The sequence below is a fragment of the Poecilia reticulata genome, linkage group LG20, assembly GCF_000633615.1.
Source record: "Poecilia reticulata strain Guanapo linkage group LG20, Guppy_female_1.0+MT, whole genome shotgun sequence".
In the NCBI taxonomy this organism is placed as follows: domain Eukaryota; kingdom Metazoa; phylum Chordata; class Actinopteri; order Cyprinodontiformes; family Poeciliidae; genus Poecilia; species Poecilia reticulata.
Window position 1 is genome coordinate 18159980 of NC_024350.1, and position 18692 is coordinate 18178671.

Genomic DNA, 18692 nt, shown 5'->3' on the forward strand with positions numbered 1-18692 from the left:
CCAACTTTTTTGGGGGCAAAATGAATCGTAGCTGGACATAGACAACAACACCAGTAGTCTACAGGCTACTTATTAACAAGCTTAATGTGCTGTATTGATATTAGCTAGTCATCCTTTAGCTAGCATTATCTGCATCCAACAGCTTTACTCAACTCAGTCTGTTAGTTTGGGGGAAAAACTGTGAAAAGTTCTTTGCGTTTTGCTGCCATGATTCTAACACACCTGTGTAGTTCTGCACAGCAGCAGCAGGTCTCCTTCACTGCCGCACAGGTGTAAACCCAGCGCGAGCGTCGTAGCGCTCATGTCTCATAGCCAATCAAATTAAATCTTATTCATTCTAACGTCTATTAACAGATACTGAACTTAACATTTACCCAAACATAGTAGAGAAAGCTAACAAACACCCTGTGTATATAAAAGCAAATAAGAATCAGTAAAAGCTACTTATATGTGACTCAAGCTAACAGCTAGCTACAGTACAAACAGTTATGGAAGGTAGCCACAGCATAAAAACAGCTAACAGCCATGGCAAAAGCAGGTATGGTAAAAACTACTCAGAAAATGTTGTATTGTCTAAAATAAATCTCAAATGGTTAAAAGTTCTTATTACTTTTGGATCCAGAACTCACTTTGAGAAAACTTGAGTTCAGGTCACGTACAAGAACTGGACAGAAAAAAAGCTGGAAAAACAACAGCTTCAGAAAACTTGTTGAAGTATTGATCAAAAGCAGTCCCAGAAAAATAAAAAATACACACAAAAAAAAATGTAAAGTTATATACGATGCTGATTATTACTGAGCTTAAAGGGCAGGATGCTATCAAGCTGCCATGCAGTTGGAGCAGTTTACCAACCCAATGTCAGGGGACCACCCAGAGGAGACAGCAGCAGCATCCAGTGCAGTAATGAGGCTCCTGCTCTGAAGTGGCTAATGGAAGCAGACCTCGCACCGCAGAGCAGTGGCGGGTCGCGGGGTGGACCCACGGGGCTGCATGTACTCACTGCTGGGGACGGTGCAGCTCACTAGGAAAACAGAGTGCTGGCTGCAGTCGGTTAATCCTGAGCCCTGACAAGCTCAACAAAAACACCCAGGCTCTCTCTCTGAGTCTTTAACATTTAGAGGTGACAAATAGACGGATGAGGAGCCACACATGTACAGAAACGAGCTATTTTGGGCCAGACATGTAAAAACAGACATGTGGAAACGCTGAGACACTTTATAGCACATGCACTTACAGAGCTTAAACCCAAATCTCTGAGAAAGAAACGCTTTCTTCCTACAAACACATCAGAGAGAAAGATGCCTGGCGGTCCCTGGAGACCTCATGTGATTCGGGATCGTAATCCTGTTATGGCATCTTTGATCTCGTCTTCCAAATTCTAATTTCAAACAAACACTGCTGACATGTTCAGTGTTTCTTCGCGGAGCGTGGCAGTCAAAGCACAGCAGAGACGGTGACGACGCGGAGCGAGTGAAAGGGAGAAGCAAAGAGTGAAATGTTGCTGAAGAAGAGTAAATCAGAAAGAGGATTAAGGTCTTGACCAAAACCGGAAAGCAGCACAACAAAGCTGGTGGAAAACACTGACAGTTATAAAATGAATATCAGCCGTTGCAAAAAATAACAGCCTATGGGTTACCAGGAGACAATTTTCTCCAAATGGATGAGGTGAGTTTTAATGAGAGGCAACAGAAACCAAATAAACATCAATAATAAATCGCATCTCGACCAACCTGCAGGGGGTGAGGTGGGTAGTGGAGCCAGACCTCCCGCAGGTCCTGTGAAGACAGAAACAAAGACGAGGAGTAAGGCAGAAGAAATTCATGGCGTGAGGGTCTTCCAAGTTCGAGGCTATAAATAACACGGTTATAAAAAAGTAAACAAATTAGGAAATTATGAATGAAAAAAAATAGACTGAGGGTGAAAAAGTCTGATTGCTCTTCAAAAACTAATTTAAAACACCTCGGTTCATCTTTCAAGCAAAGGGAAAATTACGAAAAGGATGTACGTTATATTTGAAGGTTGGTTGTGTGCAGTAGTTGTCAGCAAAACAAATGTTTATCTTCACATCAGCATTCAGACTGACCTTAGTTTGAACGATCCAAAATAGCATTGAAGTAGCTAGTAGCTACTTCAATGCTGTTTGGTGGAAATAGCTCTTAGTTTTTAGCTTTATACTAGAAAACAGTTACTTTAAAGCTAAAGTATAAAAGATAGAAAAAGCTAAAAGTTATTTCTACCATCAACTCAAGCTAATAATTTTCCTACTAACATACTAGTTGTTGGCCTAAGTATGCTAAATGCAATTATTGCTAACAGCTACTCCAGTAGGAGTTTTTAAAATGGTAATAGTTATTTCCACTGATGGATGCTGAAGCTAACAGCTAATCCGGCCAGCAGCTATTCATGTTTAATGCTACTCAAGCTAGGTGATAATAGAGCTAATTATTTGCATCAACAATTACTTATGCTAACAGTTACTCAAGCTAGTAATTAGAAAAGTGGAGCAGATTTAGCTGAGCGCTCATTAGCTTGTAACCTTTTTAACAGAGTAGCTGTTAGGAAAGGTAACTATTAGCTTCATAGTCCCATAAGAATATCTGTTTTTCAAAAAATCTTTCTCCAGAGTTTGTACACAACATTCAGAGCGACTTTGTTGAATGTGCATATTCTTAACAGAATCATGCTAACAGCTGAAGCCAACACCTTTTTCGACCATTAACTATTTACGCTACTCAAAGTAACAACTTTTCCTACCAACATACCGGCTGTTGGCCGGAGCATGCTAAATGCTATTACTGCCTTAGCTTCTCAAGCTAAAAGCCACACAAGCTAAGATCTGCTAGCACAAACAATTCCTTGAGCTAACAATTTTTTTATCCCGATCATGGTTTCTACTAATGGATGCTGAAGCTAATAAGTGGCTATTTATGTTAAATCAAGCTAGATGCTAAGAAAGCCAACTATTGGCATCAAAAACTACTTGATGTCAATTTTCCCTCTGGGGATTAATAAAAAACCATCCACCTTGGTGCAGCAGGTGGAGCCGAGTTCCCTTTACCCTGGTAGCCTTTTAGCCGATAAAGTCGTTAGCTTGATATTCCCATGAGAATTTCCGTTTCTCACAAAGTTAGCATGTTCTCTCTGTACCTGTGTGGGTTTTCTCTGGGCTTCCTCCCAGAGTTCAAAAACATGACCATCTTGTTAACAGGTTACTCTAAATTGTCCTCGGCAGAGGAGGTGTCCCTGTGTTGCCGTGGCAACCCGTGTACCTCCACCTCTCACCCAATGGACACTGGAACCTGCCCCTCCAGAACCGAGCATGGATAAGTGGGTAAAGATAAGTTATTTAATACACATTTTACTGAATGTTTTGAGTTTTAGCAAGTTATTGGGAACAAGTGGTGGTGCAAAGAACCATCCTACAGCTGGTACAACGGACGTCTTTATCTGCACACTATGCATTTCATCCCATTTTCTGATACCGTCAGTACTCAGAACTGACAACGCACTGCAGAGATGGTAAACGGGAGGTTGTGAGGTGCATCTGAGTGGAAAACACAGCATGTTGCTGACAGGCGGGTTGGTAGGCTGTAGCTTTGGGAGGTATATTTTCTCTAGGGAGAAACACACTTTGTCTGGGGAGGCAAATGTGTACAAAAATCAACAAGTTTCTTCAACGTTGCTCAGAGGTAACTTTATGGATTAAATGGAAAAGAGATGGAGGGCTGGGAAAGCATACAGTACCAAGGGAGAGGGGGGAGAGTAAGTGCTCAAGCTGTTGCCAAGGAGAAAGGAGCAAACGGCAGCTTTATGCTCCAACGTTGAGTGATTCATAGTGGTACAGAGAAGTGGACAGGTCCTCTAAAGCACAGTATCACTCAGGTGTTTAAAAGGTTCAAGAAGATAAACTTTAAAATGCAATGGACAGGAGGGTGTGTGCGGCCATTGGTATTGAGTGGGAGCCTCATTTTCTCAACACACCCAGCTGGCAGCCCATCGCCTTGAGCAGCCAATGAAAAATTCATGACGGCGGTCAATACGTTTGAGTGAATGCTTCCTTTTGGTTGCCTGTATCCAAGATTGGGACTGGAGGTGGAAGGCGCCAGAAACATGGCGTTGCTTGTGAACAAAAGACTCTCTGGCTGTGGAGATCACTTAAAGACCATCGATAGCGCCGGCTAATGGATCTCATGTTATCACAGTATTGGTTCTAAAAAACACACACGCGCGACTGTAACGCAATCTAAAACATGTGTGCGCACACACAAGAAGGAACTGCAAAGGGAACCAAAGGAGAGAAACAAGTAGAAGTACATACGAGACGAATCGGCTTGTGATCGGGGTTTTTGATTAAAACTAATCCGCAGGGCGCACACGAGCCGCCCACACTCCACATATAGACCTGAACGGCTAATGTTTCAATTACAGCCATGCTAAAGACAAGGCAGACGATGATTAATCCGGCATCGAGTGGGGCATTTCAGAGTAACAATATTTTTACTCTTTTCTTCTGTCTCTCTCTGCCAGCAGAAGGAAGGTATAATCACTGGGGCCACAAATCATCATGTGCAGCGGCTGAATCACAGCCATTTGGAAGATTTACCTCTGGTTACAAACAAGGGGGGAAAATAGCCGAATGATTATTTCACTGTCATCTGCATAACTTATAATACAAGTGAAAATTATAGGCAAAAAGAACAGTGGTATAGTGCAATCACCTGTCATCTACAGGGGAGATTTAAATATTTTTGTGATGCGAAATGAGACCATTATAAGTCATTTATACGTTTAATGTGGCCCAAATTCAAATATTTTTGAGAAAAATAATCTTTAATGACACCTTTTGTGCTCTACCTGCATTCCTGAACAGTTTTAGCAATTAAAGTCAATATTGGTTGTTTTTATGGAGCAAGATAAAATGTAAAAATATTTATTTAAAATAAATCTAAGTCTACTGGTGTTGGATTTTGTATTTTTCGGTTTGTTTTTGTACAAATTCATTATAATTTTTGATAACCCAATTCAAACTAGATTACTTTTGGTTTGTTTTTGGTGCAAATTCACTAAAAATGTTCTAATCCATCTATTGAAATTGTAGCTCAACAGCAAAGTTAGACATGTCTTCTTCACCCAATAAAAAAAAAAAAAAAAGGTAAAACATTTTTTTGAAAGATTTCGTCGTGGAGTGAGTTGTAGTTCAAATTAAAAACTACTGAAGAAAATACGCCGATGAAACGTGAACGGGTAAGATTTGATCAACGTGTAAAAGTATTAAGGTGGACAAATTTCCTCTAAGTTTTGTCAGTGTAACTGGGTCTATATTAATAGTTTTATGTAACTGGGTCTATATTAATAGTTTTATATTTCCACAAAATGTGTTCTTTTATGTATTTGTCTGCTTCTACTTGACTGTTGCTGTGTTCCTCTGTGTCTACTATAAGAGGTTTGGTCCTCCAACTCCGCCTTATTTTCTTCTTCTTTTGTTCAGGGTCCTCCAGGACTATTATAAATATTAAGTTATTAATTTCCTCTCCCCTTTTGTTATTCGTTCCACTGGGGAGAGGCAAGTTTTATAATCTATTGTAATCCTTTCATTTATATTGTTCAAATGTTTATTTTTCCTTCTGTATTAATGATAAGTGTTTGGATATTTTCATTTGAGTTGCTATTACACCTTTATATCATTTGATGCATGCTAACTATTATTTTGTATAGATCGGGTTGGAGAACTGGAGCACATGCTAGGTGCTAATGCTAATATCTCCCGATTGACAGATTAAATAAACGGAGACCGCCTCCAAACAAGGACTTGATGTCTTGTGGTTTGTTTGATCACCACACAACACACACAACGCAGAAATCCACCGGTCACATCAGCAAACGGTTGACATGTTTTAGTTTTGTTTCTCTTTGTACCAATAACTTTATCACTTCAGGAAGAAAGCAAAAAAACTAAAAACTTTGCTCATATTTGGTAAAACTTTGCAAACTGGGTGGGAGATATTTGCAAAAACACAAAAGAACTACGTTTAGTAAACGCAAGTCTTGAATCAGGAATCAGTTTTAGCTCAAACTTTGGCCTCACAAGCAGCTTGAACAGCCCACAGCCGAACCGGACCGAACCGGACCGCCCCTGGGACCGGAGGCCATCTACCACTTCTTCTCTGACAAGGTCCAATGCTCCCTGACAAATTGGTCTCTTGCTGCAAGCTGTCAATCAATCCATCAAACGCGGTATTGCGGCGGGAAGGTCGATAGAAGATGGCGCTGCTGATCAATACGAACATAAAAGGAGTCCAAAGAGCTTTCTGTCAGCGAACAGTCGAGGTGCCGTTTTAAATTTCCCTACTATGAAATTTCCAGTCCTTGAAACAGTGAAAAAAATCACTTATTTTGTAAGATATTAGTGAGGAAGGACACATTTTATTAGCATATTGATAAAATAATGGTTCTGTTACCAATTCAGGATGAACTGAATCTTTGGTCTGAAGAGTTCACTGCAAAAACACAAAATCTTACCAAGTGTAAATATCTTGGTGCACTTGAATTAAGACAAAACTAGTCATTTTTCAGCAGGACAAAATATTGATCCATTGGCAGATTATTGCAACTACAACACAGGAAAATGTCTTGTTAGAAGTTAAATAATTTACCAGTGGAACTAAAACATTTTTTTAAACTTTTCCCCCCCAACATGTAGCTGAAAAGTTACTTTTGTATGATTTTGAGTGTAGACAGATATTTGCACTAGAAACTAGACAATAAAACTTGGTAAGATTGTTTTTTGGTGCCTTGCTGACTCATTTTTTCCATTTCAGAAACAAAAAAAAAATCTCCATGATGCAGGAAGAGGGATGAAAATGAAGCCAGCTGGAAACCATTTTGTTTATTGTGCCCACCTGTGAAAAAAGAAGCCCGTCGCAACGCCGTATTTCCAAAAAAGTCATTATCCCAGCACCATGGTGACCGCCATAGTTGTCACAGCAACCTTTGTGGAGTTTGGTGTTTGGAGGTGCATGGGTCTGCGCGGCGGTGTTAATGAAATCCAACAGATTAGCCCATGGGCCACCAGAGAGACCATTATTGTGATTGCTCCTAAAAGAGGCACTTCCCTCAGGTCGGAACGGTGGCATTAACGTCTCCGACGCAATATCGCCGTCGAGTCCAGGTTGGGAGCAATCGAGCAGCTTGCCCCTGAAGATGACGCCTCCTGCCTCTCCGTCGACGCTTTAATAACCTCCACAGTAATGTCATTAGCAAATTAGCATGTATTGTCTCCTCCAGGCTTCTGTGTGCAATGAGGCTAGATTCCATCTGAGGCGACATAAAGGCCTGTTGTTTTGGGAACCGGAGCCTGGGAAAGGTGATGTGTGGGGACGGAAATAGACGGTTTGGCTCCTGCTATGAATGCCAAACTGATTAGGGGAAGCAGGGAAACAAGAACAGCGAAGCCAGGTGAGAATTAAACATGGATGTTGGGTGTAATTCAGTGTTTAGATCAAATGTGTGCACATTTTTGTGCCAAGATAATGAGGTAGGACACAAAAATATCTATATTCTTTACTAAAAAACAACATAATAGTTTGACATGAGTGCATCAAAACTGTATTTTTTAAGATTACTGAATAAAAAAAGATCAAGCCTTTTAGAAATACATTAAAAGATGCAATTAATCAGATAATTTTAAAAATAACATGCAGTAACAACATTCCTTGACTGAACGTTTATAAATGATGTATCTGCAGCTAAGACATTTTTTTTTCCAGCATGTGAAAATCTCAGCCTTTTCTAATCGACTTAATATCAATACAGCGTAGGATTAATCTGTTGATTATTGATTTGATTAACCTATTATTGGAAAGTAAAAGCCACTGTTTTCTGTATGCAACATATTTTCTATTTTTGTTCATCTTAAATGCAGAATGTATATATTTTTATACAGTACTTTTTAAGTCTGTAAACTCCAGTTAGCAACTAATCGATTACTAAATTAGACGGTTATTTTGATACTTAATTTATCACAATTATTCCAATTCAGCCGTTTCGGTTAAAATGCTTTTTGATGAGGTATTGATTTATTGTTACTTCTTTACATACGTTTCAGAAATCACTTCGAATTTACTGTGTAAATTCCAACATGGAGAAGCAGCGTTCAGCTTCTATGCACCACAAATCTGGAGCAAACTTCCAGAAAACAACAAAACTGCTGAAACACTGAAAAATCCACCGGCTTAGATTTACTTTTGAGCCATAGTAAATGAAGACTGACCAACATATTTCAGGTGTATTGATGATTCTTGACAAAATGTAATGTTTGTTTATTGGTTTTTACAACTGTTGGTTGTATGATGTCGCTTTCGTTTGTTTTCACGATGCAAAACCAAACTTTGAGCTGCAGTGTTGCTTAAATATCCTATAAAATAAACTTGATTTATTAATTGGAGGGACCAATGGACTCATCCTATACATTTTTATTCAACTTTAATTTTTCAGATTGTGTCAGAGTGTGGTTTTAAAATGATGTCCTTATTTCTCTCCATGTTAACGATTTGCACCAGAACAGGTTCTTCCAGCTGGCGACGTGAAGCGATCCCGTTACTGATGTGGTGTGAAGCGTCTCTCAAGGTAAAGTCACAACAGACAGGAGGAAAAGATGTAAAGATGTAAAGGAAAAGTCGCCGGAGCAGCAAAAAAAATCTCCACTGTTTGATAGAGAAAAATGTAAAGTGCTTCAGTTTCGCACCTCATCTCATTAGTTTCAGTAATGTGCTGAGTAAAGAGCCTTTCTGCAGAGTTGGAGTGGAAGAGCAACAGGATCCAAGCGGCTTGTGTGGATCTCAGTGCCTGGCTGTCCGCCTCTGTTCCCCACCCCCGTAGCCATCGCACCCCGCCACACGGCTGGTGTTTGGCTTTCTGGTCTTTTGTCCATCTGCCTCCTCTCGGCTTTGTGTGACAGAACAGCCATCAGGAGGATTCAGCAGGGGGCTGACAAGCCACACTATTTCAATCCTCCATCTGAATGTCTGAGGATCTCAAACTGGAGTTGAAAACAATCTCAACTTCTTTTCAATTTGTTGCAAACAAGTGAGTCACTCGCTGAATGCAATTTCAGTTCTTTTCCTGCGAGGCGCAGGTAGGATTTTTTTTTTTTAATACTCTCAATAGGTGTGGAAAATGCCATTACTAACCAATTTAAAATTAGTTTTACAAAACTTTGGATTCTGGTGCAGAATGATAGAATTCCCTCTTAGAGAGTCTTTCATACAGAACCAAGATTGGAGAAACGAGACAGAAGGAACGAAAGAGATTGGCTCACGGTTGCATCTTTATGGTCCTTGGGAACTATTGCTCAACCTGAAGACCTAAAGGCCGTGAGGACAAAACAACTTCCTCTCATCATTGATTTCTATTGTCACATTGACTGGACCTTCGTTAAGGAGAAACTATTCAAGCCCCAAGTCTCCTGATTTGATCTTTGACTTGACCAGGGGAAAAGTGAACATGAGGCTGACATCAAAATGACGTGATTTTTGTCATACAGGACCGATTTAGGTACGTGAATCCAACCAAGTAGAACTCTTAGAAGTATTTACTAGATTTTTCAAGAAAAGACTTAGAGAACTACAGATTTTGTTTGTTTTCTGTCCGCTTTACAATGAAAGTTGCAATAATACACACTAGTAACTACAGAAAATGTGAAAATTTAAAGAAGTTAGCTTGATCCTGAATAGCCGTAGCTTGGATAGCATTAAGCCTGACAGAGTAGCTGTTAGCTTTCTTAGAAGTCACTCATCTGAGTTAGTTAGCATAAGAGTTAGCATGATTCTTAGCCTGCTTAGAAACTAGCTTCACCCTCAGTTGCAATTAGCTTGACCTCAAGTAGCCATTAGCTTGCATTAGCCTGAGTGAGTACAGGGTTTCTCCATGTTTCATCAACTCCTTTTTAAGACTTTTTAAGACCACTATGAATAAAAATTAAGACAAGTGCCAAGCTTTTTTGCCTAGAATGTCCGTAGCATCGTTTGCAAAAGACTGGCAATAATTTACCTACCAATGGATGCTAAAAGCTAGCTAGCAAGGGTTTGTTAGCAACTAGTTAGCAGTAGCCTCAACTGCCTCGAGTCTGTGCATGACTCAAACTTCATAAGTCAAAGAAAAATAAACTACATGGAATATATGAGAGCAAACAATCCTGCTACAACAAAATTTAATATCTCTGATCTACATATTTAAGACCAACTTACATTTTTGAAATAAATTTAAGACATTTTCAGACCTTAATTTTAAATATATTAATCTAAAAAAATTTGAAGGATGCAAAACTTTCATAGAAGTTAGCTGGACACTGAGTAACAAGAGTATTAGGAAGGCTAAACAAATGCGCAGCACATTTTTCTATTTTATTTTTTAAAAAAAAGAAAAATAGCATTATTTTCCTTCTGCTTCACAATTATGTGTCAAATGTGTCATCTTCTGTCCCATCATATCCCAGCGAAACAACTTTTGTTTCTGGTTGTATGTAGGAAACTGTTCAGTGGGTGTGGTTAGGTTTATGAATAGATGAAACTCCATCATCGCCCACTACGCTTTGTGGTTAGTGATTGTCAAGCTGTTTGCTTTAAAGAAAATAATCTGGATTCAGCAAGACTAAGGTGCAAAAATCATGAAAATTTTAGTTTTTTTGGGTTTAGCAAAGCCAAAAAGAAAAGTTTTGATCTCCATAAATTACATAAAACACAGAACGACCTGCTTTATAACCGTTCTGTTTGCTTTTGTGGGTTTTTCCGGTCCATCTGGAAGCATCCTCCCTCAACTATGACAACAATGCCTCCCACCATCAACGAGGCGTTCATTAATACAGTTTTTCATAAGATATTTTTATGTTTGTATATTTCTGTGATGTTTTTACTGTAATATAAAGAAATTTCAGGGATTTTTTTTTTTTACCTCCCCATCCACATCTGCTGTGCAGCTCTGCAATAAAAAAATAAAGTCTGTTGAAGCGAATCCCTCTTCATACAAACAGCCCTCAACTAAATCGTTTTTCTTGCAGACTCCCATGGCCGCGCGACGACAGTAAAAACAGAAGCAAGGGCGTTTCAGCACTCCAACACATTGGCTGCAAACTCAGAAGAGATTTGCAGTAAATTTGGCCAAGAGCAGAGACAAACAAGGCCAAATGTGTTCACAACTTCAGGGAAAACACACACAAAAAAAATAAATCAGCTCCAGTGCTAAACCTAATGCTGAAATATTGATCTGAATTCTGATGAAAGTAATCCACTCTACAGGGATAAGCATCACTGATACCAATATGAATAAAAAGGTGTTGCTTGCAGATTCCTTCTTTTGTTTTCTGCTGGTTCTGGTCGGGTTGTGCCGGTTCCTGTTGGTGGGCGGCTCACAAACAACCTGAACCGCCAGTTAGCGCCGTACGCCGCTAATTGATTCATGGCGTTTCTGGCCGGGTCGGACGCAAACACCGCTTCCTTCATCATTTATTCATGCTAGCTGATTTTACACACATGCAAACAACAGCAGGTGTCCAACAAAACTATTATCTCTGTTCCAGAATTGTGTTTGTTTTTTTTTTTTTCAAACAATGCTCAGGTTTTGTCCAGATCTTTCAAGGTTTGCCAGAACCTGCAGTGCGAAGGTTTGGCCAATTATTAGGAGGAGGTAATGTCTTCAACTGCAGCTTTCTCAAAAAATAAAGATATGAAGGTATTGGGTTTGCACTGACTTTTTGTTTTTAAGACAAACTTTATTCTATCAGAGAGCAACAAAATGAACCTTTAAGGATGTTTCTGCACTCACCCCAGTGTTGAAAAGCAGTCGTCCGAAAAGCTGCCGGGCCTCCTCCAAGCCTCCCTCTAGATACACAGCCCCTAAAATACACACAGCACCAACATTACACACACTGATGTAAAACGTAAATATTAATACAACTACTACTGAAGCAATTATTAATTAATAAGTTACTAAACAGCCATTTTCTTAAAAACCTGAGTTTACAACAGTCTTTTCATAAAGGATTAGATTTTCCATAAAATGCTATATTTAAAAAAGACATTAAATCTTATTTTGTGTCCGTTGTATTAAATGTATTAAACTCAGAAATAAAACAGGAGCCTCTTAGGTTGCTGAATAAACAGTAAAAAATGAAAAGAATAAAATATGTGAAACAGAAGGATGTTTATACAAAAGTACCATTCGTGGTTGCTCTTAATTTAATACTTAAACTTTTCTCCAAGAAATTTATTAACTCACGTCTCTCAAAATCCACCGTATTTATTGCCATCTTACAGTTTTTCTCCGTTTTCCCTCCACTTTTCTATCGTCATATCTTCACCTTCGTGTCTCGGCGGAATCAGCGCCATTAAGTGATAACTTCAGGAGCTTGTCGAGTGTTTATATTTCAAAACAACCGTTTAAAGTCCATTTTACAACCCACACCGGACGGTTTGGACCGTTTCCTTTTACCGCTCCACCGCCATCTTTAAATCCTGTATCAACAGCTCCGCTCAAGGACGACCAGCAGCGCCCTCTGCTGGACGGCGGTGGAAATACAACACTGTAAGAAGTGGACGCTGTTGGTTAACCGATTGAAACTAATTTTAATGTGATGAAACATTAACCGTAAGTCGATTAATTGTTTGCACCCCAAACACCAACACTTTGATTTTACTTTTTGTCACTTTGCAGCCGAAATATATAAGATATGTGGTATAAATTCCTTTATAGGCATTTTAGTGGCAAACTATCTCAAATAAATCTGCTATATTTTAGAAAGAAATACAGAAAGTCCTAGAAGCAGTCTTCATAGTAAAATAACATTTAGATTTGGGACACTACACATGGGGAATTTGAAAGGACTTGAACTACAAAACAGGATAAATATCTACTTTGAGTGGTGTTGGTGGCAGAACAAAGCAACATAACCTGAAATTCGTTTAATAAAAAAACTGGAAATAAATGATTGATTTGATATATAGTACTTTTTTAAAAGGTAATAGGTTAAATGACCAGTTTTTGTATAATTATCTAATTTTAATTTAATTTACATTTTTATTTTTCATTTCCACTCACTGATGTTAAACTTGTTCACTTTTCAAGTTTACGTGTGATATACAATAATTAAAAATTTATAATGTATATTTAAAAATAGAGCATAGATGTAAATTAGAAGATGACAGTTATACATAGTTAAACAGCAACAGTCTTCAGTCAGAAGCTTCTTTGGAGTTGTTGCAATACTGACTGTTACTGGAGACAATTTCTGTCCACATCACCACCATCCACTGTGACTGAATATATTTGGATAATATTTATAAAAAACTTTTTTTTTTGCTCAACTGGTGTCTTTGTTTCTTTAAGGCATATGTTTTGGATTTATATTAGGGGTATCAGAGTAAAAGGGGACTCTGTGTGTATAAATATGCATTTTTCCCACTTTTTTAGATTTGTAAATGTATAAAACCAATCATTCACTAAATTGTGCTGATTTGTCACACAATAAAACAAAACCAACGGAGCAAATTTCCACCCAAACGCTTCATTTCTGCTGTTCAACATTCCTCAGCTCTTTCCTAAATGGAAAGCAGAAAATTAATTGAACTCAGCAATGAGTTATAATTGCTTTATTAAAAGCAGGAGTGCATTTTTATTGCTTTTTGGCGGCAGGATGACCTCGGGGTTCCTGTGCGGACCCGCCTCCCTCCCACCAGCAGCAGGAGGCGTTTGCATCGGCCACAATGAGATGGAAGTGGTTGAGGTCACACAAACCTGACGCTTGAATTAAGAGGCACAAACTGAGCCTACACTGCATGTCCAGGCATGAATCTGTGTGAAATAAAACATCCAAGCCCACACGGAGGGCTCCGCTCTTTGTGGGGCGCCTACACACTCGGACATGAATGATCTGCGCAGATGTTCTCTGAATCCAACTTGAATTGCAAGGTGAAAAGGAACACAGTGTGCATACAAAGAGAAAAACGGGGATGAAGGAAGGAATGTGAAATGTCTCTCCAGATGGGAATAACGCCGCAGCCTCTCTGGCACGTCCTGATGCCCGTTTCTGTAATTCGGCTCCTCTTGTGTTCCTGCAGAAATCTGTGGAACCATCACGCTGCCTTAAAGCTGCACACAACTTCTAAACCATCACACTTAGGGCGGCTCATTCAATTTAGAAAGCAATAACCACCTGGCAAATTGGGTATACAATCGCGCGCTGGTTTTTATTATGAGCATAAATGAGGCGAGTGGAAATGGGGCGCGGCGCAGTCGCGGGGGCCTAAACGCGCAAACTGCCTTCATGGCCGACATCAAAAACATATGAGGGATTCATCATCTGAGGAGGAGGGAAGGGGGACTGCTTTCAGATGGCTAACAGGCCATTTACACACACACGAACGCACACACACACACACACAGAGGGAGCTGAAGATGCAGCCTGCATCATCATGACCATAAAGAAACACAAACAAACTACCTCCAACAAAGACAAACATTAACACTCTGGCAGCATGTTTGTGTTTGTCTGCTTTCTTCGAAGCAAAACTGGAAATTACTCACAGCTACAGCAGGAATGTTGGTGAAATTCGATTAAAGGCGACAACTTCCTTCTTCTCACCCGTGAGTCGGTTTGATGCAGTTTATGAAAATAAAAACAAACATTTTTCTGCTTGTGGAGTTTAATAAATCAAGACGAATCCACCATGATTTGGTTTTTATCGTCTTCGGAAACGGTTTCAACCTGAACTCCATGTACGGAAACGCAACAGATTCCAGGGTGACTTTAGTTATTATCTTTAAAAAAAGCCAAAATAAACAGTTTTAAAAAACCCTGTGGTTGTACATCTTATGGGAGTCAGAAAACAGCTTCAGTTATTACTGATAGAAAGTAGAGCTCAGGTCTGAAATCTGGGTTTACACTGCAAAAAATCTAAATCTTACTAGTCAAATTTCTAGTGTAAAAATTGTAGAAAACGTCAAATAAAACAAAACGACCTTACAAGTAACTTTTCAGCCAGAAATAGCAGCTTGTTGATTTTTGTAAAAGTACTACTTTCATTGGCAGATTATCTAAAGAAATTAGAGACTTAAAACAAGCTGATATATCTTGATAAAATGTTATCAGGTCGTTTAATCTTATTTAAAATTTCCACAAGAAACTAGACAAGAAAATACTTGGTATGATTTAGTTTTTGATCTGAACCTTCAAAGCCACATAAAGACGGATACAAAGTCGGCCTTCTATCACCTGAAGAACATTTCCAGGATTAATGTCTCAGCGAGATCTAGATAAACTCATCCATGAGTTTATCTTTAGTCGCATTGATTACTGCCACAGTTTCTTCATAGGGTTCCCTAAAATAATCAATCAGATCCAGAACGCTGCTGCTGGAGTTCTGACTAAAACCAGGAAGGTGGATCACATCACCCGATTCTAAAGTCCTTCTACTGAGAATATACTTTAAAATACTTTTGCTAGTTTATTAATCAGTGACCTTTCAGGTCTTCTGGTTCTGGTTCTGCTCTGCATCCCCAGAACCAGAACCAAACATGTAGAAGCAGCATTCAGCTTCTAGGCATCACAAATCTGGAATAAACTTTCAGAAAACTGCTAAACAGCCGAAACACTGACTTTCTTTATATCTAGAAGACTAACATATTTGATGTCCTTTTGATTTGAAATATAATGTTTATTGCTGCTTTGGAATTGGCAACTTTATGATGTTTTTATATTTTTATGAACAATCTGAACTGCTGAAATGTGCCAAACAAATAAACCTGACTGTAACCTCAGCTGCAAACTGTTAAAACTTCTGTTTTTGCTGAGGTATAATCAGTTTTTAAGAGCCTTTTATTAGCTGCTATATTTCCTCTCTAATCCTATGGAAGTAGTTTGTTTTTCCACACTGAAATTTTGTTCTTTTCTTGCTTTTTCTTTGCTTCAGTAGCCTCAACTTTAGCTTTAAGCCACTTCAGAACCTGCTAAAGAGTAAAATTAAAAGAAGTTGCAGCTTGAAAATTGCAGGAGGGAGTACAGCTATTAGCCAAAAACAGCAATTTCCTGCCCTAAAATAAATCAATGCCGATAAATCTTCAGCTCTCGTTAAGTCCACAAACACAGAAAGCCACCAAACGTCTTGCAGATGTGCATCAGAAGCAATGTGGCCGTCTGAGCGAGGTCGACCAGGCGGGCCACCAGAGATCTGCGGTCTGCAGCAGATGTTTCCACTGGAGAGCGGCTGTGGGAGGAATAAACTCTCCCTCCTGCGCCGGAGAACTGAAGTTCCCTTCAAGAATCCCTCACAACTCAAAGCGAAGTGACGTGTGTGAGCGTTAAAGGCTGGAGGGAAACGGGCGCGCAAGTTCTAATCCTGTTCTGATGACGAAGCAAATTTGGCGAAAATGTTTCTGATTTGATTTTAAAAACTTTTTCTGACTGAAAGCACAAAGTGGAGGTAAGCAGGAGGCAGGAGGAGAAACTGAAACGTCCTCCAGAGGTTTCAGAAGGTATTAGAAATCTAAAAGCAACACCTTTTGGTGTCAATCAGCAGAGAAACCCAAATGAGGTGCAGAAAACTCCTGACAAGACGGCTGCCTGTGCAAAAAAGTGCAGCCCAAAGCGATCCAATCAAACGCGCGGCCCGCTGCAATCATTAAACGCAGATCTGGGCCGCCGCTCAGTCCGGCCCATCAGCCTGTGAAACTGCAGCCGACGTCCTGAATACACATGAAAGCACCAAGCGGCTCGCATGGCAATTACATAGCTCATCCTGCAGTGGGGTCAGGTCCAAACACTCAAACCTGCCGTCAGAACCAAACCCGAGATAAGAACGAGTCAGACTGCTCTGTCTGGAGTCGCATCCCGTCCTCTGAAATCCTCCGTAGCGTTCTTGATTGTTCTGACACGCAGACTGACTATGAAGAAAAGGAAATTTCCTCAACCTTCATCATATGTCCGTTGGCTTCCAGAACCACTAGTTTCATTAAACTAGAAAAATGTTACCACGAAATAGAGGTGCACCAAATTATCAGCTAGCTGATGTATCGGTGCCGATTTCTTTAATTTGGGAGATCGGTCAATTTTTACACATGAAGCAGATTTTCTTTCTACCTCGGTTGATTTCTACCAGGTCTAGAAATCAACCATAGACAGACAGGCAGGCCCACAAGGTCATGTCTGCACAATTACAGTTACCAATAGTTACCCGACTGTTGCCGATTCAGCAACTTTCTTCATATTTTGATCATCATTTCAGTCAAAACAATTGGTATCGGCCAAAACCTGAATTGGCCGTGTAACAGATACTAAATTATTTAGGATTTTTATATTATTTAAAAAGAATTTCCAAATTGTGCAGATTGTTTTTAGATGTCTGTTTTGATAATGTATTTAGTTTGTATGTTTTTAGTTTTTACAGTGATTTGGATAAAACAGAAAATAGAAACAATAATCAGCCGTCGAAGCTGCTAAAGGCAGATATTACCAGTTTATTTATTTTTTAATCTGTAATCGCCGATCAGCCAGGAAACAGCAGCCGTACGTTGAAAGGCTCTTCTACTAGATATTTAAGATTGTGGAACCCTCTGTAAAGAACTCTCAGAAATAATTCTTATTTATATTTATTTTTCTTTTCTGAGTTGAACTTGATGAATTTGATATATTGACATTTACCCGCTGGTATGTCACTTTTCCTTTTTGTCCTGTGTTTGTGTTTATTTACACATATGTAGGCACCACATTCATTTTCTGATTTACCATACTGTGGTAACGGTTAGTTTGTGTGCTAGTATTACACTAATGTCTGCAATTAAAGCATAAATATTTTTTTGTGGGGACAAAAAAAAGACATAAATTGGTGGTTCGCACATCTGTTGGCATCAAAAAGAAAATAAAACATATCTAAACTGTATCTTTTGGAAATGTTTTGCTTATGCACTTAGCTTAATGTGCAACAATGACAATAAATAATGTTTAACACGGAAAAATGAGTTGGAAATGTTACTTTCTCATGTTAGCAGCAGTCGGACGGCGACTGTAGCAACGCTGCGTTCAGAAACGACGTCTGTGGTTTTTTCCTGCGACCAATAAAAACCGACGGTCGCATTAATAACCCAGGATGAATTATTCAGAAACGCTCCGGCTCTAATCCATCAAATCACATATTAAGCCGCTCGGCTCAGCAAACTGAAACACAAACCAACACAACCTGGACGAAAACATAAAGAGGAAACATGTAAATGTTTTAATTTCAGGGTTTCCAGGTAAAAATTCGAAGTTCAGAGCTCAGTTTTTAGATTTAAAGATGTTACCATGACGACAGAGGTTTAGGAAGGAAGGATGCAAGGAAGGTTGGAAGGAGAGGATAGAAAGAAGGCAAAGACCTGGGAGGACTGAATTAAGGCGAGAAAAAAAAATCACAAGAAAAATGATCCAAGGAATCAAGGCAGGAAAGAAGGAAAAGAAGTCAAAAAAGAGAGGGAGTGTGGGGAAAAAGGAAAGAAAAAGAAAAGGAGGTAAAAGAAAGGAAGGAGGGACAGATGGAAGGAAAGAAAAGAAGCATGACAGAAAAAGGAGGCTTAAAAGAAGGAAGGAAGGAAGGAAGGAAGGAAGGAAGGAAGGAAGGAAGGAAGGAAGGAAGGAAGGAAGGAAGGAAGGAAGGAAGGAAGGAAGGAAGGAA

At 39.3% G+C, this 18692-nt stretch overlaps 1 protein-coding gene across 1 annotated transcript in view; it reads right to left on the reverse strand.

Annotated features, from left to right (window-relative positions):
* The window catches only part of drosha (drosha ribonuclease III), a 135040-nt gene that overhangs the window by 47372 nt on the left and 68976 nt on the right, over positions 1 to 18692 (reverse strand). Inside the window, exons 23-24 of the mRNA XM_008396408.2 lie at positions 11818 to 11888; positions 1731 to 1775 (exon numbers count right to left, since the gene is read on the reverse strand). Of these exons, the coding sequence (XP_008394630.1) occupies positions 1731 to 1775; positions 11818 to 11888 (116 nt within the window). The remainder of the gene's footprint in view (positions 1 to 1730; positions 1776 to 11817; positions 11889 to 18692) is intronic.